Below are 27,483 nucleotides of genomic sequence, written 5' to 3' on the forward strand. Positions count from 1 at the left end.
GTTTCCTGGCACCCATACAGACTCATAATGAGTAGAGTCGTTCCCCCCAACCAGGTGCCACTCCGTCCACATTATTCACACTTCTACCTTTTACACACAGCAGCTGTTCATCACCTAATGATGCTGGACCCAGCTACTGATGGAGCAAGGCAGGCAGTGAGCTGTTCGCTCTGGCTACACTTCAAACCGGGCCCTTTTCTGTCTTTTGAAACTGAATAACATTTCTTTCAAATGTTATGTTTCAATCTTATTTTGTAATGGGCTTGTTTCCTTTACTGCCAGTAGAGATTTTCATATTGGCTTATTTACTTGTTCTCCCTCTATGTTGATTACCTCTCTAATATATCCTGTCCTACATAATGACATCTTCAGCCAATATAGCCTCCCTACAGTGATCTGATACTATCACAGCATCAGTATCTTACTTTTCAAGTCAAAGTCCATATTAAGTGGAAACATCTGGCCACAGTAACACTTGTATTCAGGGTGTTGATTCCAATAAGACGACATGGGAATTACTGTAGCATTTCATATTGATCAGGGTGAGTGGTCCGCTAATTGGATGTCATGTCAAGGTGGCCAAATGATGATAACTTTATACAATAGAGTTTGAAAAAGAGCTTTAAAAAAGTGCATATTTAGAAATGGTACTTGCAACACTGCCTGCACTATTCGTTCTTATTTTTTCCCATTTTGGATGAGATATCTTTCTGTGGCACTGTGGGCATCAAGCCAAAGTCAGTCAGGGGTGGAGATAATTAACTCCTACACCAGTGTGTTATGAAACTACTTTTTTTCAAATGCATTTGAGAAAGTAATTTTTTGTTAATCATGTCAGTTCTTTGTTGAACCGTCCAATTAAAACAATGAAGTAAAGGAACTAATTGCGAAATGAAAAAAAATTAGCTGGCAAAAGACAAAAGAAATGCAACAAAGTGCTAAATGTGACAATTGTATTCATGATTACATTGAATAGTTTAATGGACCCATCGAATTAGGGGTAGAATAGCTTTAATTACTATACTGCTCTCCCAGTGTGGATGCAATCATCTTAAAGCTAAAGCTGCTTGTCTATAACACCATATTAGTTTAATTTTAAATTCAGGCCGAATAACATTCATCTCAATAATTAGAGCACACTGTGTCTCAATACCTTAGCAGGCTGAAAAACAAAAGTACTTCTGTGTAGTAAATTCTGTGAAGAATTTATCCCAATGTATCTTTGTCCATACATCTTTTATGTCTCATGTCTCATTCAGTTTAAGTATGTACAAGCCAGGGCCTTGTTGCGGTGGCATTCGACCACATATCTATTGTGAAAAAGTAACCAAGCAGTCGAATGAAAGTTGCAGTAGACGCAGGAGCCGCTGATGCTGTTTTTCACTTTCCCAGCTACCCTGCAACTACAGCAGATACAATATTTAGAGGTCAGACACTGCCCAGATGATACCCCCCCCACCCCCAAGGCATTCCTTATTAAATCAGATACGCAACTTAGCTTCTAAAAGGTCAGCTCACCTGTCGGTTTGAGGCGAGGTGCTTTTGATTTTCAGGCGGAAAATAAGCGTCTACATCCGCATTCTTCACTATCCTAGCGAGCATGATTGGCACTAATGTCAACTTCTTGGTCTATTACCTAAAGCTGAATGACACTTTTCACAGTGGTGAGCCACTCACAGGTCCAAATGGGGTTCTCTATAGAATAAGCCAGGCTCACCCCCATGGTCCTCTTCTCCAAATGGTGCACAGGGCCGTCTTATGAATATATTTGGACCCCTCACAATCAAAACAGGGCATTAGCTGTAGTCAATGAGGCTCGACAGGTGGCAGAGAGAGGAGCAGGAGAGAATGATGCAAAAAGGGAGCCGCAGATGCTGTCTCTGTTTAGATTTTTCAGTGATGGCTTTTCCAATTACAGAAACAGTAATTTGCTGTAAAAGGCTCCAGACTGCCGGGAAGGGTAGAATGGAACAGGGTAATTGGTGGTGGTGGGGGGGTATCGCATGAGATATAATCCATATCACTCTCCAGTGGGAGTGGAGCAGCATTAGTCAAGCAGAGGGATCATTTGTTTTTTATAGTGGCCTCCCTCAACGCTCGGCAGATGCTGACACTACTTTAGACATCACTCAGGAAGGGGAGTAAATGGCCTTTCCCTTGTCTTAGCTCCCTTCTTGTCACACTGTGTCTTCAGAAAGTGTACAAATATCCCCGGGTGAGCGCTGGTTCTTTGTTGACCAACCACAGGGGGCATTAGACTCATAGCAGCTGTGTGTGTTTTCCCGCACACACAAAAATGCATGCCTCCCAAGCCAGTACATACTGTACCAAGCCTGTGTTTTTGTTGTTTGTCAGTTCGGCCTTTTTTATCTTTGAAGTGTTGCTTGCATGTCCTGAAACGCAGCCATTCCTCTACCCCCAGAGGATAAAGCCCCGTCCAAACCTCATGCATATTTAACACTCCAAACTAACAGGTGAGTACAAGCACAAAGCTCTGTTCAGTGGCTGTGAATCTCTCAGATGGTTGATGATGCACCATCCATGTGTCCTGGTCTTTGACCAGTCGACCAGGGCACACAGCAAATCCTCTGCAGTACTTCTAAGATCAGCAGGAATTTTGATGATTTGCCTGTCCGCTTTAGTTTGACTGTCTCAGTCTTCTAATGGTGCCTTCGTGCTTCCTCCAGAAATTATTATCAATTATGGCCAGGTTTATGTTTCCGGATCCTCTCTGGTTGTTTGTTTCCCGGGCAGGTGTCCTTTTCATAGATGTACTCCACTTTGACTCTTAATTCCTCCATTCTTATAAGCCAGGAAATTAGAATGCTTTCATAAGCAACCATTGCTCTCTTGGCCTCTGCCTCTTGTCATATTGTGATTATTTACCCTTCTGTGGTTTAATGGATTTTGTGAACGGCTTAATAGAATTCAGTTCGGCCTTGGGATGCGTAGCGAAAGGGCACAATTCACTGTTTCCATTGGCTTTTTGTTACCCCCCTTGTCTCTGCTCACACACCGTGTGCCACAATATAATCAAATATGATCATAACCAACCTATAAAACTGTTGTCAGTCTCTCTACCCTCTCTCTCTTTCTCACTCTCTCCTTCTCCATTGTTTTCTTGTTTTTAAGCCTAATCGCTCCCTCACTCTGCACTGGGCATTCACAATGTAATTATATATGATTTACAAACAGCTGCAGCCATAATGGTGTATAAACAAATTACAGAACGAGGGAGAAAAAAAACAACAGAGGAATAAAGAGATGAAGACGGAGAGAAATTGGCCAGCATCAGACGCAGTCAGTGGTTTGGCTGCTTTTTGGATCATCGCTTTGGCTCTCCCTTCAACACAAAATGAGCTCTCACGCTCGACATGGTTTACCCCTTCTGCACGCAGATATTTAGTTATCTTTATGCCAACATTAAATAGGAATCTGCCTTTGTAATGCAGAGCGTCCTAGCTTTACTTTCTTCTAATGTTCACATTCATTCAGAATTTTATTGGGATGCTGCACTTGCATAAGACTTTGCTCAATTGATCCCAGAGGGCCCAGATTTTCTCTCTGTGCTCGCCTGCAGCATATAAAGCTCATTTCAGTTATCCTCCATACTTATTCATAGTAGTATCTTTTATTATGGTCATCTGTGAGATTCCACATGCCTGCGTTTTCTGTATATTTCTTAGTGTTGTGATATGCATATTTACACAAATATTTTCCTGACCATACCTCCATAGACAATTACTCACCAAGACTTAAACTTGCACACATGGATGATAAGTTCCTGATAAATTTGTAACCCCAAAGCTAGTTCACCTTTATCCAAGACGCCTGCACAGCAAATTGGACCTGTAAATCCCAACAGAGAATAATGATAATGCACGAGGCACACTCTGCATACTAATTAAACACACCTTTCAAATGTGGACATTCACGTTATAATATGCTGTGTGTTACACGAATGGTATCTGGTGAATAAGGATGTATTATATTTAGGACATCAGGGGACATGTTTTTTGACATGTTACTGTAAAACCCAAGTTTACATGTTTGTTTTTTTTTTGTTTTGTTTTTTAAATAAAAAAATGAACATGCTAGGATTCATGCCAGTTACGGGATAGACATGGATGTATTGTTAAAGTGTGACTGGACTTGACTTGGAAGTAATTGGAGTGAATCTATGGGTCACAGTAGATCATAAATCATCTTGTTAAAATTGATGATCCACAACACTGCACTGTCAGTGCCCTTTGACTGCATAACCCCGACTAGAGCCTATATAGAGCAGGGTGTGTATTAAGTAAACCTATAGAAATTCCAAGTGCAATTTATTTTTATCAGCCTGCTGTGTGACATGGGAGATAACAATTTAGATGAAACAAACTCTCAGTATTTGTAACACGCTGCACCAAACATCAGTGCACCAGTGAAAATGAAGGCTGTAGGGAGCTCATCAGTGCCTTACATACTGGGTTAAAAATATTTGTCTTAGTTAACCATGGTATATCAGTGTGAATGTGAGTCTGTACGTGTCAGATATGCATTGCAAGAATGTTTTTAGCTGGTCTATTTAAGGAAAACCATGAATCCTGTAAACTGCAGTGATCAGTGGTCTTCTTGCAGGAGGAAACGCAACACATTTTGGATGCGCTGAAGCATTCTGTATAATCCTTGATAAGGTTTATTTTTCAGTAAAAGTCAACAAGCCTTATTCATGGGGATAGAAGTAGAAATGGATGCCTTCAGAGATTCGTCTGGTTATGAGCAAGACATCTAAGCAAACAGCACCTTGCATGGTGCAAGGAGGAAAATTAAGCATAAAAAGCAGCAATGTGACAGTGTAATACATAGCTAGCAGCGTGTTGGCATAGTAGAGCGTTTTAGCAGTCTATCTGATTTGATAACAAGGAATGGCTGTCTGCCTTCTGATGTGGCGTTAGAATTTTCTCCTGTTTAATGTATCACATTTTAAAGCTACACCTCCATACCATTCCCATGAATAAAGCATTTAATTAGGTTGGGCTAAGAAGCTCCATCCATTAAGGCTTTGTGTGTGTATATATAGCAGGTAGAACCTTCTTAAAGCTCATGTGTCATTTATTCGGTTCTCTCCGGACCCGAAGTAGAACATGGTCCAGGAACGGAAATGGATATATATGTCGGTGTGTAAATATACACACATAAATGCACACCAGTACACTCTGAGAAGGAAGGAAGGCAGGCACACACTAACTTTTTTTAATTAGATTAATAAATCAAGGAGGTGGCTGGCTGTGACGGCTGTAGCCCAATGCCATTCCAGTAAGTCTGCACCAAGACACTGTGGCAAAGCTGAAACAATCATGTAACCACACCACGTCTGTGTGTCTGTGTGTGTGTGTGTGTGTGTGTGTGTGTCTGTGTGTCAAAAACTGCTTTCTCTACAAAACGCTATGGATGAGTCTGTTTGGTGTTTATGTGTGTGTGTATTTATATTCCTATTCCCCTCACTGCATTCATCAGCAGTTGGTGTAGCAGTGGGTGGCCAATGAGGTGTTTGGACACCCCACCTCCTGCCCTAACCCCCTCCACATTTAAACTATCTTTTCCTTCACACTCTACATCCCTTCGCACTCTTCACTGGAGTTTTTCTTTAAGTTTGACATCATGCTAATGAAGGTTTTTCTGTCTGCTGCTGCTGGTTGGTTGGCAGCTGCTTGACTCTCAGTACAGATAACCCTCTGAAAAACAGCATCATTATTTATATTTTGTTATTCTCCACTAGCATAAATAATATTAGGTGTTACTGACAACTCACCACAGCAGTAAAGGAGCATGGAAAGTTGCGTATTTAGAGGTGAAGCTATAGTGCTGCACTGCTTGCCTCCAAGCTGTTTGTTAGATAGTACAGTAACATGCATAGTAAGCAGAATTGACTAATTTTACACACACACACTGACTGCATTTACATGCACACAAGAAACCAGGTTAGTGGGAGAAATCATGTTAAGAGAGGAAATTGGAGAATACCTTAGCTGCAATAACCTGGTTACTGTAAAACCCAAGTTTACATGCAGATGGTCAGTAATTAGGTTTCTCCTCTGCCTTGTTTTCACCCAGGGCTGGCATATTCAACATGTACTGTTGTTGTATGGAGTGGGCACCTTGAAGAGTGTTCTTTTTTTTCTAATAACAGCATTTTGAGTGATTGCACAGTGAGAGGACATGCTCTGCTGTAAGAGAGCACACAGTGTTCCATCTATTTGCACATAATCAATTTGTGCAATTTAGTTTCGATTTTTCTATTTTTTGGGGGTTAAAATTCAAAGATATTTTACAAAAGAAAAGGGCAGTAGTAGTCTTAATGTCCAAATTTTCCTCAGATTTATCCAAATCCAGATATAAATGTAGTTTACAGTGAAAGTGAACATTGTCTTCCATTTCTGGGGTATGTCTACCTCACATTCCTCAGAGGAAATGCCTATTTTTCCATGGTTAAGTCTTGTAGGTTATGTTTTATATCATTTTTGAATTATTGCCTTTTGGAAGGGGACTTTCAATCAAATGGTTTTGGATACATGGATGTACTGGTAAGTCTTCTCGTCTCTCTTCTCTGCAGCAACGTTGATGCTTTCCCAGTCTTTGTCTCCCAAAACATACTTGCAACATTTAAAGACCCTGTAAGACCACATTGTATATATGACCAAGAAATAACTGTTGGTTTTTTTTTCTCAGGTTTCCTAGTTTTTGTTGGGCTTCTCATAATACTTTAGCCTAATTTAGAAAACCTGGATTCCTGCGTACTTTAGGTTTTTAAAAACTGCAGTAAGCTGAAACTAGACACAGTCATTGTCACTTTCTTTCGGTTTTACTGTTAGTGTTTTTGTACGACTGTATATATTTTTTTCTCCCATCCTCCCATTGTATGAACTTCACTGATGTCCATGGCCTACCCAAGAACGTGTTTTATTATTTTTGTTTTTTTGTATTAATCAAGGTTTGAAGTACGTTGTTTTGAAGTACAAAGTTAATAGAACCTAGGGTTTTTTTTACGGTAAACCATGCTTAATTATTGTTTTCATAACACAAGGAAAATAATTAAGAGAAGCAAACCCATTCAGTTTCAACAAGCATAAAGAACCTTCAGAAAAGTCACTCATTCTGTGTTTGTGCACAAGAGACACACAGGTATATTGTGCATCAGACTTTATTTCATGATACTGGTGCATTGATTTTGGATCTCTGCAGGGGTAAAATGCAAGTGTGCTCATTTTCTGCTGCTGCCTTAGGACCCCGCCCTTTGTCCATCACACCTCCCAGCCAAAACAACATCCAAAGCAACATGCTCTAGTTGATAGAATTAAATGGAATTTTAGACCCATTTCACTCAATTGCAGCTTAAAAATTAAAATGATAATAGAGGCAAAACGGCAAACCCATCACTGTAAAAGTAAGACAAATACAGCCCATAGTGATGTAATGAAATGTAACTTGTAGCCCTCTAATCACACTGGAATGGTAAATTGAGGTTTGTCTCTCTCATGTCTGTGTCTTTGTCAGGAGGCCAGTTGGAGAGTCTGATGGAGACCATGAGAGCAGAGATCGCCGCCCAGCCGCCATTGGAAGGATCGTACTCTGCACGCCGCGGGGAATACTGCATAGCCAAGTTTGCTGATGGCGAATGGTAAGCAAACGTTTTGATACTTGTGATGACATTTAAAAGCTTTACAGTGAGTTTAACATATTAGCAATTTACTCAGGCTGTAAACTGGATCCTGAACCCCATGCCTAACCCATATTAAGCAGCTTCTCTCAGGTGATTCATGATTACCCTAAACAAACTCTCGACATTTTCTACCAGCTTGATGAGCTCCATTTCCATGAGACACATATGTTGGGATGTTTTTTTTCCCTCTGCAGAACACCTGACATTTCATTTTTTATCTCGTCTCTGTTTTAGCCTCTGATGCATTCACTGCAGACACCCACAGGGTGTAATTAGCTCACTGCCACTGCTTTGGCCCCTTAGAATCAGCAGTCGCTTGTCAGTAACACACACACACACACACACACACACACACACTCACACACACGTGCGCCTCTTCATCTAGTCTACTCACCGGATGTTGGAGGTTTACAGATGGTCATGGGGACATATAAAAGTCACAGTGATCGAGGGAGAGAGAGAGGGTGTCCATGTCAAGGAGGTGACGGCAAAAAAAAGATCACAAAACTGATTAAAAAACCAAATGTTCCCAAGACACAGGTGCTGTTCTTTCTTTCCTAAATCCTTCACTCCATCCTCCTCTCCAGGTTTTTAAGGGACAAAAAAAGTTATCCTCTCGCCCCAGCCACCAATGCAGGTTTTAAACAGACCATCTGTTGTTAAACTTCACTTTCTTCAGCTTTTTCTTGTGTAAAGTCTGTTGTTACTTTCCTGTAATCGTGCTCCAGGTGGTAAATGTCTAAGATTTTTGTCTGTTTTTTAATTCTTACAAATCCTATATTATTTGACGAGCTAATTATGTTCAAGTTTGCATTGTTCTATGTCCCTATCTTTGTAGTCTGTGATGCATGTGGAATGTGGGCTTGTTTCATTAAGGGGCTAATTAGAAATCCGTCGCCTTTCAAGGCCTTTTAGAACACCACAGAGTGAGAGTAAATAGAAAGGAAAAAGCTCTGTTCATTAGTCACTCACACTTTGTCTCTCACTCTTTCTCTCCTCCTTTCTGAGCTGATTGCTGTTCTTTACGTCTTCCTTTTAATCACGTATTTGGTTTTAACTTTGTTCTCTTGTCTCTCTGTTTGCCCATGTGGCCTTAATTATTTGGCTTTCTCCTGCTTGGTTCTCCGCCAATTTGTCCTCCCGCATCTCATTTGTTTATTGGAGTTGAGAGTCAGACGAGTGACGGTCAGATGAAGAGACGCTTCCTGAATTGAATCTGAGGAGAAAAATGCTCTTCTGTATGAATTCATGAGTAGGATTTGACATTTACTCAGACACTTTGTGTTGTGTTTCCTTTAATTTGCTTCTGTATGTCCTTGTAATATAAAGTGTACTTTTGTTCAAATTCAGCTCGCCAAATGTGCACAAAAATCAAACTTTACACAATAAAACTGCTGGCTTTTTGTGATTAGCGCTAATGCACTAAAGTTATTTGCTACAAGGCAAAAATAGGTTTAAATTTCAGTCCTTTATTGCAAAGAGGCCTCTGTGCAATTTCCACAGCCCTGCCATGTCCTGATAGATCCCCTCTGTCCCCCCTCACTCCCCCGGCCTGCTCATCCTCTCCTGCTCCTCTCCCGCGATCACAACAGACAGATCCTCCAACACCTTCTCCTCAGGGAAATAAGCATGGAATCATTTACTCATCTCCTTTTCCTCTTGTGCCCTCTGTCTTCATCTCTGTTTCCCTCTGCTCTATTCTCTCTCTCCCCCCCTCTCCCCTTCTCTCTGTCTTTCTCTCTCTCTCTCAATTATTTGTTTGCCGCTGCAGGTACAGAGCCAGAGTGGAGAAAGTTGAGTCACCGGCAAAGGTTCATGTCTTCTACATTGACTACGGCAACGTGAGTAACTTTGCGACCATGAGTTTGACTGTGATGGTGTTGAATGTTGCAGCGTCATCATTGAAATGTCAATTGTTATTTTCAACTATTATTTGCGGCTCAAAACACACACACACACGTTAGCCAAGTTTTGTAACGGTTAAACCCACAGCCAGAGAGAATGTAGTATCTGAAAAGGGATTTCTTTTGCATTTCTTGCACCTATTCAGACAGCAGTTGTACTCTATACTTTATTTCCACCAAAGCAGCCCAACAGCCTTTATGTATCATTTCAGCTCATCATCATTTCATAAATATGATGCAGGCTTGTTTGTTTTCCTGTCACTGTTTATGACTGAAGCAAAGAGTGCAACTGAGTGTATCATTTTTATTGCTTTTCATAGCAATGACAAAAGCATAACTCCCCCTCTCTCTGAATCTTTTTTGTTCTGTGATGACGAAGGCACTACATCCTTGGGAGTGCGTTATTGTGTGTGTGTTTCTACCCACGTGCATACACACGCTTGCATCACCAAGTGGCTCATGCAGCCAATCCCCGGCCTGCGGGAGATTTCCCATGATGCAGTGGAGCAGCACAGTGTGTGACTGACCTCATAGTGGGGGGACAGCTCTAGGTTTGGCTTGCAGACGCGATGCGTCCTGGCATGTTGCTGAAAGTGTGATTCTCCGAGCCCAACCTGGCACACAAAAAAAAATCAAGCTGATATCTACCTCAGTCTTTGTAGTTTTTGCGTCATTTCAGGTTGAGTCATTCTGGCCTTGATTTCATGCCTCTGTGTCATGAGCTATTAGTTGGTCATTTTGCTACTTGTCTCGGTCAGTACCTGAATTATTATGTGATCGTTAGCAAACACAGCAGAGCGCTTTTGTCTTTCATTTTTAAAGCCCACATTTACAGTGATGTCAAAATCTAATATGGCGTTGATAAATCTTAACGTTCTAATCCATAATAAATGTTCAAGGTATCCTCTGTCTAGACTGTACAGTCCAATGAACACATTAACCTAAGATATGGGGGTCATTAAATTAACTCCCCACTTCTAACGGCTGTATTTGTCTGACTTTCCATCAGCATGTTCTCCCTTTAGGCAGCCTGTGGGAGATCACTGATTGGCCGTTGCTGGCATAGGTTTTATACCTTTCAGGATGTATCAACTTTATTGCTTCATTGCTTCATCAGTAAAATGTAGTACAAACTTTTTCTATATAGCAATAAGGATTTTGTTTAAATTTTGGAACCAAGCCAAACTAGAGTGTAGAACTTGCAATTAGCACTGAAGATGACAATGATTTGTAGGCCTGTGAGCGTGAAGCCATGTTGACTACTGGACTGTGGATCCTTAAAGTCTAATAACCAAATACGTATGATGCTATAAGTTCAGATAAACACACGAATAATGATAATTGCTGCATAATTAGTTGAGTTATTCTCACTTTTTAGGAAATGTTACTTTTCCTAAAAAGTGAACAATTCAATCATAATCTTATTCAAATGCACACCGGCAAGCAGTGTTGCCGTTTTTACCTTTTAACTGGTTTTGGTGTGTTTTTATAATTTGACAAAAATCAAATGACTATCAACTTAACGTCTTTTGTTGTCTTAACTCTTAGCTTGTAGCTGAGCTAGAGAGCAGATGGAGCTTAGTGAAAGAGGCCTCAGTACTGCTGTAGAAACAGCTGCGAAATGATTGTAAGGTGACATATACAAGCATGCAGCCCTTAAGCTACGAAATGGCATCTGTCCTTCTTTCACAGTTGTAAACTATCGTCGTTAAAGTGGCATACAGATCCCAAAATTGATTCAGAATCAAGGAAAAATAGTAATACATTACAGGATGGATGGATTTACAGCCAGAGTTTGTGCTTCGTTAGAAGATGTCCTTCATGTGGAGAGGCATTTGATTTGAGAGATGGACTCTGTAATGTCAAATATTTAGAAAGTAAACTTTCATCATAAGCCTTTAACAACCTTGTTACATGTTTGTTTTATGTATGTATCACAACTGAACAAGCGAGACATTTTTGCCTTGATCTCTGTTGGCTTCCTTTAGTGTAGTTGTGGCAGGAGATGTATGTTTCTGTCATTTTTGCTTAGACACAGTCATCATCACAAACACGCTCTACAATTGTTGTTGCTTCACTTCACATTCTCAAAAATCATAAACCAAATAATTTCCCAAGAGTTTGTATTTTTTGACCCTAAACCCAGACTTTACAGTTACAATATTTGGGCTAAGTATTGATAATACAGAAAAACAAATGGCACCGTGTGTGTATGTATGATTGCTCAGATAAACACCGTGAAGACTGTCTTGGAACATGTTCTGTATTGGGTCTGATTTCTCCATTCATCCTCCCTCAGAGAGAAATTGTGCCGTCCACTCGTCTGGCTGCCATCCCCCCTGCCTTCAGTACCAGGAACCTGCCAGCACAGGCCACCGAGTACGCCTTCGCCTTCATCCAGATCCCACAGGACGTAAGTGCACGGACGAGTACGCGCCCGCGGAGATATGTGTTGCAGCTGAAAGCTTCAAAATTAACTTTTGCGATATCAACTTCTCCAGTCTCATTTTCTGCCAGCTTTTGAAAGTTGATTTCTGGCGAGACATAAAAACTGTTTGAGTTTCACTTATCGCACGAGGTGATAAGTCTGTAACTGACAGACAGGGTCGAGTTTTCATTCCAAGCAAGTGTTAGTGAAAATTATGCTCATCCATAATGCATGCAGTACAAAGCAGACAGAGCAATGACAAACATCAAGCCATTGATTTACTTGGTTGCAATAAATTAGAGAATAATTGACACAGTAGCAGAGAGACATTAATGTTTTATGAACAATTTGATAAGGTATACTATATTTCTTCAACAACCCAGACACCCACACGTCCTACAGATAGATATAAACCATCCAGGTACTTTATGTGCATGTGTCACTGCATATAAATGTCTATCTGATAGCCGAGCAGCAGTTACTTTTTTTTTTTTTTCTGCAGCCCTAATCTTCTTGTTTACATCCAAGTGTGTTTACTCAACCTCCAGTGACCACTTGTGTGCGTGTTTGTCTCTGCGTGTGTGAGTGACTGTGTTTTGTGTGTGTCAGGGGGGTCAACTCATTGGTAGCCTTCTGAGCCAGCAGCATCCTGAATAGTTTGTGCTGATAAAAACATGTTTTCTTTTGGTATGTGCCTGATTGGCACTGTGCTAAGCCCTGTCTTTAATTGGTTGTGTGTGTGCATGTGCGTGCGTGTGTCTTGTGCGTGCGTGTGTCTTGTGTGTGTGTGTGTGTGTGTGTGTGCGTGCATATTTTTGCGAGTGTTAGTTTAAGGGTGGCTGTTCCTTTTAGCCTAGATAAGGTGCACAGCATCTGAATGTTTGTTTTGTCTGATGTTTCTATAATTAATAGTGACTTCTCTTCACAATGGACATTGTGTGTTTGCTGCGTTTGTTCAGTTTTTGTTGATAGTGGTTTGTTAGTTTAGAGGCTGTAGTCAGTGAACTGTACTGTGTCATACTTGTTGTTTAGTCTATCCTTATTTATTTAATATTAAGTGTTATTTTAGTGTATTTACCAGTGGTTCTCATGGCACCCCTTCATAGGGAACGTTTTGTCATTCTTACCTGTGAGCTGCAAAGCATGCTGTGTTACTATGACGACCAGCAACTGTTATCTGTCATGTCATTGGCTGTGTAACAAGTTGTATGTTTAGAACAAAATATGGACCCATTGGCCTCTTATTGGACATGTGTGTTAAAGTGTCACGCAGTCACACGAGAGAGAGAGAGAGAGAGAGAGAGAGAGAGAGAGAGAGAGAGAGAGAGAGAGAGAGAGAGAGAGAGAGAGAGAGAGAGAGAGAGAGAGAGAGAGAGAGAGATGCTGTCACCTGTCTCATGAGTCAGTGTCTCCTGAAGGATGAAGTGGCCCATCTGTTGGTCCAGCCCTGGGAACAAAGGCGTCACCTACACTTCACAGCCCCCACATACACACACACCTACACACACGGACAGCTTTGCCACATGTTGGAAGCTGACACGCACCTTACACCCCTCCTTCTCACTCTCCCTCCATCACTCTGCATCTGTCTAACCTTTTTCCAGTTCTTTCTATTTCTCTCTTGGTTTTCCTTTCATGTGTTTCCCGTCTGCTTTATCTGAAGCTTTTTACTCTGTCACTCACCCTGTCAGCATGGTGCCCCACTTGTACTGTGCTGCGCATAGGAAAGGTTGTTGCCTTTGTCTTACAAACCTGCCACCCGACGCCCTACACAAAAAGTATTTCTTAAAATCTTTCTTTTCTTAACACCAAACTCCTGCCAGTAGAACGAGATCAATCTGCTGCTCTCCAGCGCACTTTCCTTAAATGTTCCATAAAGTGACAATATCTTTTAAAAAACGGCAGGATCGAGGTGCACTCTCACTTTTCTGCTGTTTCGTAGGAAAAAACTCCCTTACCTGAGGTGTGTACTTGTAACTTGACAAAGTAGGAGAAGTGCATGTTATCTCCATCACAGCTACAGCAGTTACCTCCACCAGAGCAACTACTGCTACCACATTTTTAGCACTATTTAATTCAATTTACCACAGATGTTGTGAACTCTCAGCTGCCTGCACTGAGGAAACACTGCCACCTCTTTATTATGCATGGTCAGCTAATTAAAAAAAGCAGTTTATGCTAAGAAGGCACTAAAAATTAAACAAAATAAATTCTAAAAAAAAAAAACACAAAAAAAAGGTCCAGCCACACAATAGCCACTCACTAAGGTCATGCATCTTTCTATCCATCTTTTTAGTCATTTGCATTATTTATAATGGCTGAAAAATTACTGGACATGGCTGAAAAACACTACCCTGCCATTGTCAAAGTTCTGTTTATTTGTTTCTTCTTTATTTGACATTCAAACATTGGTATATTATTTATTTATTTACTTTCATGTGAAATGTCTTCATAAATGTGGTTATAGCATAGAGTATAACATACTCTCAATATCTGCAGTTAATGCTGGTCAGATTAATTTAATAAGTTATTATAATTTTATTCATCAATCAGTATTTTACCTTGGCAAAGTACCAGTAAGGTTGCAAAGTATTGTTAAATAGAAAAAAAGTAGAAAAATGAATATTCCACACACCAATGTTTTATAATAGCACTGAAATTAAGCTATTATATACCCAGCTGCACATGCAATTATACTGATTTACAGTTAGTAAAATGCAAATATTTTAGCCTGTTCTTAACACATTGAACCAGGTCTGTTCTGCACATATGGTAGACAAGAGAGGGTCACTAGAAGGCTCTCATTAATGTTGTATTGCCTCCTCACGAGTGTCAAAGCATTCTTGTTCTATAATACTCTCTCCCTGCGTTACTGTCTCATCTCTCCTCCTGCGATGGTCGTCTCTCCCTCTCTTCCCCCCCTTCCTCCCTCTCTCTCTCTCTCTCTCTCGCCCTGAGCTCCCCTGCAGCGCCTGTGACAAGTTGACCAGGGGGAGAGCAGGGACAAAAAAGGCCCTTAGTTTTGTGCCTTGAACAAGCTTCCCTGCCCACACACGCACGCACACATACACAAACACACACACACACACACACACACACACACACACACACACACACACACACACTAGACACGCACATACCCAAGGGCGGCTAGCTCGAAGGGGGTTGCCATGGAGACAAGACCAGGGCGAGAAAGAAGGGAAGCGCAGAGATGGATGGTGTAGGGGAGGGATGGATTATGGCCAGGGACTGATTTTTGTTTTTAAGTGTCTTCCTCCCTCTAAAGATGCAGCTCCCTTGTTTTTCTGCTTTTCTCGCCCTGACTGCTGGAGGACGTGAGGTCAGGATTGCTTTGCAGCTGTTCCACCTCCTTCTCCACCATTTGTTCAATCAAACACTGCCCTTTCACATTTGAGAAGGTTAGGAATAAGAGAGTGAGGTAACTAACTGAAGAATGAGAGAAAAAGGGGACAAAAAAAGTCAGAACATTAGATAGTTCAGGCAAACTGAAAATCTCTTGAACTTGTTGAGTAGATAATTGCTCTTCTACACGACTGATGGATTACTATGTGAGTGATCATGTAATTGTAATTGATTGGTGAATGTTGTGTATGAATGTGTTCTTACTGAAAGGACAGGGTTTGTTTTTCCTCCGAGAGGAATATATAGGGTCTTTTTCAGACACTGCATAGCATGTTCGTGTGTGTATGCATATCCGTTTAGGAGCCATCAGTGGTCACATACTAATTATCCTTTTTTTCCCCCTTTCTTCCCCCCTCATTTTCTTCTCCATTATCTCCTTGATCTTCTTTATTCATGCCTCGATCCAACCACACATTACTGCCCCATGGTCTGTCCTTCTCTCATCTCCTCTGTCTTCTTCTCTTATCAACCCCTGTTTCTTTAGGAGGATGCCCGTGCGGACGTGGTGGACTGCATCGTGAGGGACATCCAGAACAGCCAGTGCCTGTTGAATGTGGAATACTCGGGTGTCACCTGCCCACTAGTCACAATACAGTTTGGGGACACCAAGGACGATGTGGGCCTGGGCCTGGTCAAGGAGGGCTTGGTCATGGTGGACGTCCGCAAGGAGAAGCACCTGCAGAAGATGGTAAGTGAAGAGACGGGGATATACAGTTGGTGGCGGTAGAGAGTGTTAGATAAAGTAATTTCAAGACTTTGAATTAGGAAGGGCAAAAAAGCTAATGTTGGATGCCATTGTGTGCGGTTTCTCTCCCTGACTAGATTGCTTCTTTTTACATTAAGGCCACAAGTACATTTCTCTGTCGAAGTTAATGACACTTTGAGTCCCACCGGGGCTGTAGACTGGGCGTTCATGGTTGGTTATATCACCAAAAGCTGTGGTAAAATCCAAATTCGACTTTCTGTTTGCTGTGAATCCTCACTTAGTAAACAAGTCTGACTGACTGATTTGTTGTTTCCACTTGGGGTGACATTTGAATTGTTGTTGTATTTCCAGGTGCATTAAAGGTAGGGGACTCAGTTAGAGTGTCATAATGTCAGTTTAGGTACATTTTCAATTGATTTCCCAGCTGGACTCTGACTGTTTTTTGGGCCTGTGCCAAACAGCAAAACAGAGTATCCCTTTTCCAAAACACTTACTTTTGTCTGCCTACTTGTTGTTCTTCAGTGGCTCACGGTGTTATTGAAGTGCACAGTTTAGATCAATATTTCTGCCACCGCTGTTCTAAATAAATAATGGCATCAGTTGATCAAATGGTAGCAGGTGCTACTTAACTTTAAGCACATGGTAAATGTTTAGCATTCTTATTGGCAAATGGGTCCCTTGTGAATTATTTAATGTTAAAAGGTCCATATGCCGCCTATGTCTTACAGACAGTCCAATAATTGCCATTTCCATGCTAGCATGCATCTACCCACTCGTTTCCACCTCAGTTTGTCATGTATAGATTATTTTTGATAAATGAAAGCTAGTATTACAGGAAATGCCTGTAGCTTTTGCATTGTGAACACTGTAGCACCAGAGACGTCGTACCTCTCCCCGCTTGTCAATCCACAGCTACATAATATACACTTGCACACCTCTACAATTTGCCTCAGATGGCGGCCATTTTGTCAGACCATGAAGCGTCGCTCATTTACTTTTCCTCTCATTATGCTAATTCTCCCAGCAGACTCTGTACATGAAAGATAAAGAAAAATGGAGGATATTTATTCCTGCTGCAATTACCGCTTCCACACAACCCCAATATTAGTCACTCTGCTATTTATTTAAACACTGAAACGCACAAAGGAACGGAGAATTATGTCCGCAAGAGTATAATTCATTCAAAATGTATATTCATAAAAAGGCTGGCAGGAAGAACACATTTGTAAAGACATTCTTTCTAACACAATTTACTCTCTCACACATGGAGACTCATTTTTGCACACTAAACCGAAAAAAGCACTTCCCACCTCACAGTCAGTCAATAAAGCAGTGTGCATCATTGTAAGAGTATTTTGACCTCTGACCTGTAAAGAGTAGCCAAGGACCATAATGCAGTCTCTGGGTAATGGACCCTATAGACAAAGGACAGTGATTAAAACCTTCCAGCCGTTCAACTAATAGGGTTATAGACTGCACAGATGTAGGTGTTGTTGGCTCAAATGGTTTCTCTTTAGTATTCAACAGCTGTGTCTCTAACATTTGCTTCTTCCTTGCTGGCTACAGACGAATATTTTGATCTGGCAAAAGCTTAACAAGCAACAGTGTTGCCAATGTGCTTACAAGTGAGTGTTAAAGTAAGCTCCACAGCATTTCTTGTTGATAATTCCACCCATCAAGTCTGCTTCAGCTCAAAGCTGAACAAGCTGAAGTGTGATTAGGCCACTTTTCAAACCTCTAAATAGAATGAATGTGCTTCTGATTCATAGAATGTGTGGGCTTATTCGATAGACTGCTGTTCTGCTGTATACACTAGCTACATCAACCAGCTCAAAGTTGAATATTAGAGCTAAGGGATGTGTGAGTTTATATTATCAGACACACAGTGATGTGTGTTCTTTTTCTGGACTTATTATTAAGGATGACAAAACTTTTTGAAATTAATGTTACAGTGTTGACAAATTATTATTCAAGTCATTGTTCAAGCTAAACTAAAAAAATTTACATTTAAGCATCTCAAATTTAAGAAGTTGCTGCTGTTCTTTGTCTAGTACATTTAATAACTTTGTCTTTTGGACCATTGGTCAGACAAAACAATACATTTAAAGATGTCACATTTTATAGACATTTTATAACTGTTGGTTGATTTAGAAAATAGTTTAACTGAATTGAATGGCAGACCTAAAATGGACAGTGAAATTATTTTCCTTACAAATTAAACCTGTTGTGATGAGGTGCTGCTTTCAGTGTCACCAGTCTCTATTTGATGTGCATTTTGTATGCTGCTTTGGATGAAGGTGCATTTCTGGCTCAAAGATTCATGAGCTGCACTGCAGCGGCTGCTGGTGCAACAACAGAAAATGTTATCTTGCGCAGGCAGTAGAGCCAAAACATTTTCTAAGATACAACCTTTTGTTGACCTCTGGATCCATGCCCCTATTCTTCCCCTCTTTTATAGAAAGTTTCCCTCAAGCCTTTGATAGTGTAGTATCCCAGCTGGCTCACCCCATACTCTTTCTCTCTTCTCACTCATCCAGACTCTTACCCTCCTTGTAAAAGTGACTTTTGTCCTTCCTATCTGCTCCATTTTAGCTCTATTCTTTATTCATTATCCATTCCAGGGGATTGGAACATGGTCATTGTAATCTCTACTCTAGTGCTATGCATTGCGTAACAGATGGGCTGTAATGTTCACTGGCACTTCACTGACTATCAGTAGTCAGTCATAAGTGCACTGAAGGTTAACACCAGTCTTTGAGGATGGCATTGTCCCAAGAGAGGGAAAGTAGAGAGGGATATTCGTCCATTTGGGGGGTTTATTTCTTTTTTCAAGTGCATTTCTGTCTTAATCCCTATATGCGCACCATATGGATAGCTATTGTTGCAGCTATACAACAGTATGATGGCAAAAGATAAACAGCCATTGTGAGAGTATATGCAAATAGATGATCATATGAATGCTGTTATCTGATTGGAGGGAAGTGGCATATTAAGAGGAGGGCCAGAACAGAGGAAGTAGGAGGTGGATGGAAATTATGATTGATATACTGCACTTAGTGAGGGGAAACTTACAGAGTGACCCAGATGTGGGGATGGACGATAAAGCATGGGATTAAAGTACAACTGACCCTTTGTCCTACAGAATGGGATGACCCAAAAATGTAGACTATTATCAAAGCGCCCATATAGTGTATATGTCTGCATACCCATTTAACATACTTGGTGTGCACACACAGATTGTATCTGTATTGACAATTAAGCAGATTTAATGCTAAGGTATAAATTTTAATCTGTCATACAGCTGACATGTGTTGTTTATGAGGCTATGATATTTAGATTATCATCAGTGAGCAATATCATTGATTTATCACCAGCACAGCACTGGAAACAGAAGGGACATTACGTATTTTACATTATATACAGTAGCTACAGTATTTAAGGCATCATGGCCCAGAACACATCTCTGGTGTCTACCATCTCTTTGTTCCTCTTAGATTTCAACTTGTCACAAAGAGTGTATTAGCATTTAAGGCTGTGTCTTGTTTTTTTTGTTTAATTTTATCGTTCCCTAAGGCACAGAGACGCTGTCCTCTGTAGATTGTGCAATACATGCTGCCATCATGTTAGTATCATACATCAGCTGTTTGTAAAGCTCGACACTAATGGCTATACAGCCAGATTTAGAGCAGAGTCAACCATGTCATTTGGTGATATTTGATAACCCCTGTTGGCAACTGCTATTCTTGAGTTGAGAAAGAAAATCAGTATTTCTTCCCTTCAGTTTAACATCTAGCAAATGCATGAATAAGAGTGCATTGATTTTCTCTGTCACAAATGGCGAGAATGAAAGTAAGTGTAGAGTTTAATCAATAGGGCATCAGCAAGCACAGGAAAGTACTGATTTGAGAAGTAAAGACTTCATCAAAACTTGTATAACTTATATATATGTATATACATATATATACTATATTATAAGTATAGTCATATTGAAGAACTATCTCTCCAGTTATATACATTTAAAATATGACAACTCTGTCAACCAAAAATTATGACTGTTTGCCAAACTTGGAATATAAAACTTCCTGTTGGAGTGTGTGTGTGTGTGTGTGTGTGTGTGTGTGTGTGTGTGTGTGTGTGTGTGTGTGTGTGTGTGTGTGTGTGTGTGTGTGTGTGTGTGTGTGTGTGTGTGTGTGTGTGTGTGTGTGTGTGTGTGTGTGTGTGTGTGTGTGTGTGTGTGTGTGTACAGACTAGGCATAGTCTTTTGTCTTTTCTCTCTTTCTTTTTTTTTTTTTTTTTACACACCACATTTAGAGTTCTTCTATCTTGCTCTGACCTCTGAGACTCACACACTGACTTCATGCCTTCTCCACCTCCAGGCACAGTAGATATACTAAGCCATCCTTAAATTGTCCTGGCACCATCAACTATCCACTGCTCGAATGGCAACTTGCCACACTGGCACGCACTCACTCACTAAAACACCTTCTCTCTCTTCCTTCATCCCTCCGAACGTCTCTCCACTCATTGATTAGAGTCCTGACTTCTGCCATTTCTTACTTCTCTCCTTTTGTTACGCCTCTTATCTTTACAGTGTTCTCCTCTCCATCATTTCTTTCTTGTTTACTTGCCCCTCCACTCTCCATCCCTCTAAAACCCTCCATTTCTCCCTCACCCCCTCACTTTCACTGTCATTATTACTTTTCTTCCCACTCAGAGTCACTCGCTCATACACCCTTACTCCACTCCCCATGTTCTTTTTTCAACCTTTGCTATTCATGTTATCCAAATTGAACTTGAGCACTTCATTGAGACAGTGATGGGGAGGCGGCTCATTTGGCTTTTGCCTGTGCTTGATTTGCATTTTGTCTTTCAGCGCTATGTCATGATGAACAATAATACCTAGGAATTAAAGTGGAGAGGCACTCAGATCAGACCTGGTGTTGGCCTCATAATGAGCTATGATTTAAAATGCTGTTATCTGCAATTATTTGCAACTTGCATTAGCCGATTCTACCCCGTGAACCCACACTGGGTTCATAGTAATGCCTGTCTTTTCTAATTTTACGTGAAGGCATACAGCAGAGAGACGTGCATTGTGTTTGTGTATGTTTCTTCAGAAGAAGTGAAAAGGGTAGGGAACTCAACAGATAAAGAGATAGACCAGAGATTTGTCTTTCTACCTGATTGGGCACACAAGTAAAAAGTGCCTGCAGCAGCTATCTTTGACCAACACACAAAGACTCAGACATGATATTTTTTTGTCGCAGATGTAGCTGAAATGAGTCTGTCATGACAGCTCAATTGGAAGATGGCTGTGTGGTTGGAAGCACTATCTTTTGTGCTCTGCTGCTCCTCAACAGTGTTTTCTGTCAGCAGCCGCCAACAACATGACTAATTCCAACTCTGGCAGGCCACCGGGTGCAAAGCGTCTCGCCCAGTCAACTCGACTGACATCGGTGCTAGCCCCCCAAAGTGCATTAGCGTTACAAGCTAATAATCTCCTGTTTGCTAATTATAAGTCAATTACAAACACGGAGGTGTCTGTCACTCCCTCGCCAGCGCAATTATTATCAATCACCAACAGTGATGAAGTTTGCTGTATCGACCTATGCCTAGTTTCCTTTTTGTTCCCTTCTGAAGAGATAAAGAAGAATATTCACACACCTTACGCAAATGTTTATAAAGACATGCTTAAGATCTTTATTAAAGTGTGTGTGTGTGTGTGTGTGTGTGTGTGTGTGTGTGTGTGTGTGTGTGTGTGTGTGTGTGTGTGTGTGTGTGTGTGTGTGTGTGTGTGTGTGTGTGTGTGTGTGTGAGAGCAGAGGGCTATGGGGAAAACAGCTGTGAGGTTGCTCCCTAAGAGTGAAAACTGCAGATGAGAGTCCTGGAATCTTTAATTACCCGGCAGCCTCCTGGGAAATGTAGTTTTCTTTCTTTTCTTTTATCTTCTTTCCCTGTATTGTTGCTGTATTCACACTGAGGCCTTGCTTTTTATGTATGAATGTTGAGCAGAGGCCTTTTAAGTAGCTTTGAGAAGCCAGAAGGGCATCCTTTAAGTGGTGCCTCACATGAGATTCAGGTATTTTTTTATTTATACAATTCTTTTCACATAAACTGCCTCATGGGTAGTGTAGTTCTCTTCCAGCTTGCAGTTAGAGTCCCCAGTGTCGCTGATTGCATTGCACGGTAATTGTGTTAATGAGGGTTGAAACTGTAGATGAAGATGAAATGGCGTGCTTAGAAGTGTAGTCACACCTACAGCTGCGTGTGGGGAATCCATACAGGAAATCAGGAAGGAGGCTCACACATACACAGGATGCCTCCAGGGATGGGTTGTTCCATTTATCAAAGTGCAATTGTGCTGTTTGGTACACATACTCCCCCAGTAAGGTGGCTCATGTAATGCAGTCTGCTGTTGTCATACAGTTAAGGCACTGGTTTGGACTCTGATGATGTGCCTCGTGGGAATGTTGGTGTTTCCATACAGTGGGTTCACTGTAACAAAATGAGGCCTCGTGGGCAAACAGCATTTCATGTAGTAGCATCACTGTGGTCGCTTATGAGCTGTCCCCAAGCAGAGAGGACGAACATAGTACATGTATGTGGGGGGTCCCTCATTTCAATTTTAACTATTTATTTGAAATGAAGAGAGGAGGAAAACAAGAAAAATGCAAATGTGCAATATCTGAGAGAACACATCCAGCAAAGTAATAGACAACAAAAATTGCATCCAAAAAAAATCAACAAAACAATTTGGAATTCATGTGTTCGGGTAGAAACAGTGACAGTATCCTGTTGATCAGGTTCTCATTGTTTCCACCCAAAAATTCTTCACCGTGTCATCTGTAAATGGCTTTTAGCCGCATCCAGACCACCAATTGACTGACTTTTAGGTCACTGCCCTCACTGTTCAACCCTCAACGCCTGTCACACCCCATCAAGAACCCCCCACCTCATCCCAAAAAAACACCACAGGGCACATATAAACACACACACACACACACACACACACACACACACACACACACACACACACACACTCACTGAGCTTCATGGTTGTGTGACAGCATGACCGCTCCCCGCCAATGGCTCAATACCTAATTTACAAGTAGAGTTAGAGATGGGGCCTTTTAATGGACATTTTCTGCTCCCCTGTTATTGACTGCACACACACTCACATACACACTCACTTGCACAGACGGTTGCCTCCCCTGCTGCCACTGCTCTGAGGGCCCTTTTGACATGTCCTAGCTGACACGCGCCACTTCCCAAATGCCATTCCATCTTCTGCAGATGTACACACACACATACAGTCACACAGTTACACACTATATCCGCCCTCACACACACACACACCCCGGGGGTGAGTAGAGGACAGTTGGGGAGGGAGTGGAGGCACCACATTGTTCAAACTTAGATTATTTTGAGTTGTGTGACCTCACAGGAGAGAGAAAAAGAAGAGCAAACTCTTAATGCAGCCTATATAAAAGTGTGTGTTTATGTGTGTGTGTGTGTTTGTGTGTGTGTGTGAGAGATGTATTTCTACGATACATTAGTGTTTACATAAGACTTGTTTTCTTTCCAGTGCCCCTGGGATAGCACTGGAGAATGTTCTCGGTGATATCTGTTGTTAGCCCATGTATTTGTTGTGTGCGTGTGTGCACGTGTTTTACATGTGTGCGTCCTCCTTAACTCTATGAACTCATGCTGGTGGGCTTGTCATGCCACGTTCCCTCCAAAGCGCCTGATCTCCTCCGACAGCCATGCTGGGGGGACCAGTGTGCAACATGGCGTAATCCCAGTGTACCTCAGATAGGGACAGTGACACTCATACACATGATGTACAGGTTTCCACAAAAAATACCCAGATTTTCTGTGAAGGAGCAGACTGCTGTAAACTGATTTTAACTTAAAGTGAAGTCCAAGCGTATCCAAAAGTTATTTTCTGCAAAAAGAAGACTGATCGCGGCAGTTTACAGTAAACAAGGTTCTCTTGCATCATCGACTCAGAAAATGCTTCCAGCGATAGAACGTGAAGAGAAAAATGGGCAGCGCATGCAAATCAGCTGCTGATTATACAAGTAATTAAAAAAAGATGGTTCATTTTCTCACAAATGTTTCTGTTATTGAATTCAATTAGCACCCTCTTTTGGTTCATTCCTGGATTTTCTTTTTTCTTTTGGGCATGTAAAGTTATAAATCCCTGAAGTCAATGTCAATCTTTTAATCATTAATTTGCTCAAACACACAAACTTGTCTCTCCCTCCCATTCACACACAAGTCTTCGAGGATTCGCTGCCTGGTTAGCTATGGTGCTTATGTGACGAGCCTTTCCCTATCAAACCATTTATACAATGAAAACTCTGAAGAGAGTTTCCCAAAACCGTGGCCTCCTCTCTGTCTGCCATGCAGTATTCATGCACTGGCATGTTCAATAAGAGACATCTCTTAGGACTACAATCCAAAGCTCAGCCAAGTACACTCAACTTGAAACAGTGTGAGTTACAGACATAAAAGCCATTATGTTCCAGCAAACGCTCTGACAACGACGACCTGTCTTATGCAGAGTTTTCTGCTTTCAGTGGAGTCAAAAGGCGGCAGAGATGGCAGTCAGAGAAAGAGTGAAACGAGATGTAATGAGGATTGAGAGAACAGTACAACAAAACAAGAACAATGCAGAAACAAAGAAATAAAAGGGAGTTAGTGGTAGTTTTTTTTTGTGGTTGTAGTGTGACTACTCGTGTCTGGGAGGCTGCGTCTGATCGTCATTGCTGTTAATGAGAAAAGCTCAACATGCATGGAGGGCAAGCCTCATTGTTCCCTTTCCACTCGAGTGGTTTTTACGTCGTCTGACATCCCATCTAGGCAGCAAAGGACCCAGAGAGCACACCAGGCACTGAAACTTTGATTAGTCACTTGCTTTTCATATGCACGCCATCCAAAATCTGGTTTCACTTAGCATTTTTTGCATGCTGTGAAATAAAAAAAAAAAAAGAGAGAGAGAGAGGCTCACCTACGCACCAGACGCGCACAACCTGTCAAAAAGCTGCCACATTAGCTATCGCTCAGATCTGATCACTTTCACACCATGCTTACCAGAACACCACCTGGGCATGGCATGTGCCGGCCAGCGCGGTAAAATGCACGGTCTCACTCTCTCACTCTCAGGCAGACAGATTCACAGCCAGGCAGACACACCGACTAGTGCCAAAACACCAGACCCGCACCACCTGTCGTTCATCTTACAAAAAGCATCACACGTACACAAAGTCTCCCACCAACTCTGCAACTACAAAGTTACCTGCTGGCATACAAACTGACTCAGACAGTAGTTGTAAATCATTTATTTTTCCTGCGTGTGCATGGAGTGTCAAGAGAGTTGTTTTCTCAGAATGCACTGATAAATTGATTAAAACGTGAACTGTTGGTGTGAAATTACAATAAATTGACTTCTGTAATCAGTTAAAAATCCTGATAGTAGTTTTGTTGCACGTTGCAGATTCTGAGCGCAGTAAAATGGATGCTGGGAAGTAATCACACGCATTCAGGGACACTCCCACACAAGCAGCAATCCTCCTTAGCCGAACAGCATATTCTCCACTACTGCCAGTGTCCATGGCCACTGCTCACCAAACATGGCATCTGTCTGGCATATGGGAGCTCTGTAGGGTCATCCAGAAAAGCACGCTGTCACCCGCTGCCTTCTGCCACCCAAACCCCCTCCAAACACGGCATCTTCTTTTCCTTGTCCCCTCATTCATTATCCTCCTTTGTGTTGTGTTTCATAGTCTTCTCCTCTTCCATATAATCAGCTTTAAGCGTCTTCCTTGTTGATCTTTCTCCTTTGCTTTGCTGGAACTTTTTTTTTTCTTCCTGACAATCCAGTATCATACCCCCTCCGTATTTAACGTTGCTTTCCTTTTGCCACTTAAAGTCATCTCCAGATGAGTCTTGCTTCTGTTTGTCTCGCAAATGAGCCATTATGCCTCCCTACTGGAGCCAATAGAAAAGCTATGAAAGAAAGATCCGGGACAGGATACATGGAGCTGTTCAGAATCCAAAGGCAGTCATCATCGGTGTTCAGCTGCACACTGATTGGCTGTTGTGTTACACTGAGCTGAAGTGAGCAGAACAGTGAAAGATGAGGGCGAGCCAGGAAAGGCACCCCCCCGACCAGAGTACAAAGAGGCTCACCGCGATAGTTCCAATATGGCAGCGTATCATCTGTGCATATTGTGCTGTAGTGCTCTTGACTTAGCATCTCTCACAGAATGCTTTGCATTTGGATGCAGGCTCTCGGCTGCGTAGAGTTTGGCAAAAGTGAAGTCTGGATATATTTTTATATTTCCTTTGTTGAGCTTGGGTCTATATTCCTAGTTTGCCATTTTTCTCTCAAATGTAATTTTTCTCTTTTCAGTTCAAATATTGTTATATCCACTTTGGCAGATATGAAACCTCTCTTCCAAATAATTTTAGTCCCCTCTTAGCTTTCCAAGAGCAGCACTAGCAAAGACAGCTAAAACTCCTACAGGCACTGATAGCTCCCCTCCAAAGCCCAAATGGCATCACTGGCCTTTTGTGCATCCGAGAAATATCGTCGGCTGGGTCTTCCATATGGTGACATCTGCCTGATGGGACCAAGATGCCATATCCCAATGCCTTCCAAAAAATCTCTCCTTTAGTTGGCTTTGATGGATGACTCGTGCAGCCACTGCACTTTCCCCAGCCACACACTCACACGTGCACCGCCTTAGACAGAGTGGCTGTACGATCCAGCTGCAGGTCTGTTATCTTGGCGGTGCCATGTGCAGCGTAGCTATCAAATCAACCTATGTGCACAAGCTAGCTAAGCAATTAAACTCCAGAGCCCCATCTACCCTCGACAGTTTTCAACATCTGGCATCCTTGTTTCTGGTGTGTGTGCGTCTGAGTGTGAAAGCTAGCTCATCTGCTCCTATAATAGGAAACAAAAGATGGTGCACAGTTGAATCCATTGCAAGAACACAAAGATTCTTCTTTGCTTCTTTCAAGTGACTTTCTTTGTCTTGTTTTGTTTTTGACCGTCATGCTAATATTTCCTGTGAAGTCTGACCTGCTTATCCAAATCCAGCAAACTATAAACACATTCAAATGCACACGCATTTTATGCACAACTTACAGAACTATACTTCCCTCATTCACAGGTAGGATGTGAGTGGTGTGGGTGGACAGGGTTAAACATGGTCGATGTGAGGTGAACTGTTAGTGAAGGCCTTGAGTTCTGTGAGATCTGTGTAGAGTTTTCACTCTGTATCCACTCCAGCTCCAACTCCACTCA

General features: G+C 41.6%; 1 protein-coding gene across 1 annotated transcript in view; it reads left to right on the plus strand.

The window, feature by feature from the left end:
• Window positions 1-27,483, plus strand: part of snd1 (staphylococcal nuclease and tudor domain containing 1) — a 166,175-nt gene that overhangs the window by 133,536 nt on the left and 5,156 nt on the right. The window contains exons 19-22 of the mRNA XM_051392438.1: window positions 7,540-7,663; window positions 9,477-9,546; window positions 11,909-12,022; window positions 15,945-16,148. Coding sequence (XP_051248398.1) covers window positions 7,540-7,663; window positions 9,477-9,546; window positions 11,909-12,022; window positions 15,945-16,148 — 512 coding nt within the window. The remainder of the gene's footprint in view (window positions 1-7,539; window positions 7,664-9,476; window positions 9,547-11,908; window positions 12,023-15,944; window positions 16,149-27,483) is intronic.

Source organism: Dicentrarchus labrax, unplaced genomic scaffold, assembly GCF_905237075.1.
Source record: "Dicentrarchus labrax unplaced genomic scaffold, dlabrax2021, whole genome shotgun sequence".
Lineage (NCBI taxonomy): Eukaryota > Metazoa > Chordata > Actinopteri > Moronidae > Dicentrarchus > Dicentrarchus labrax.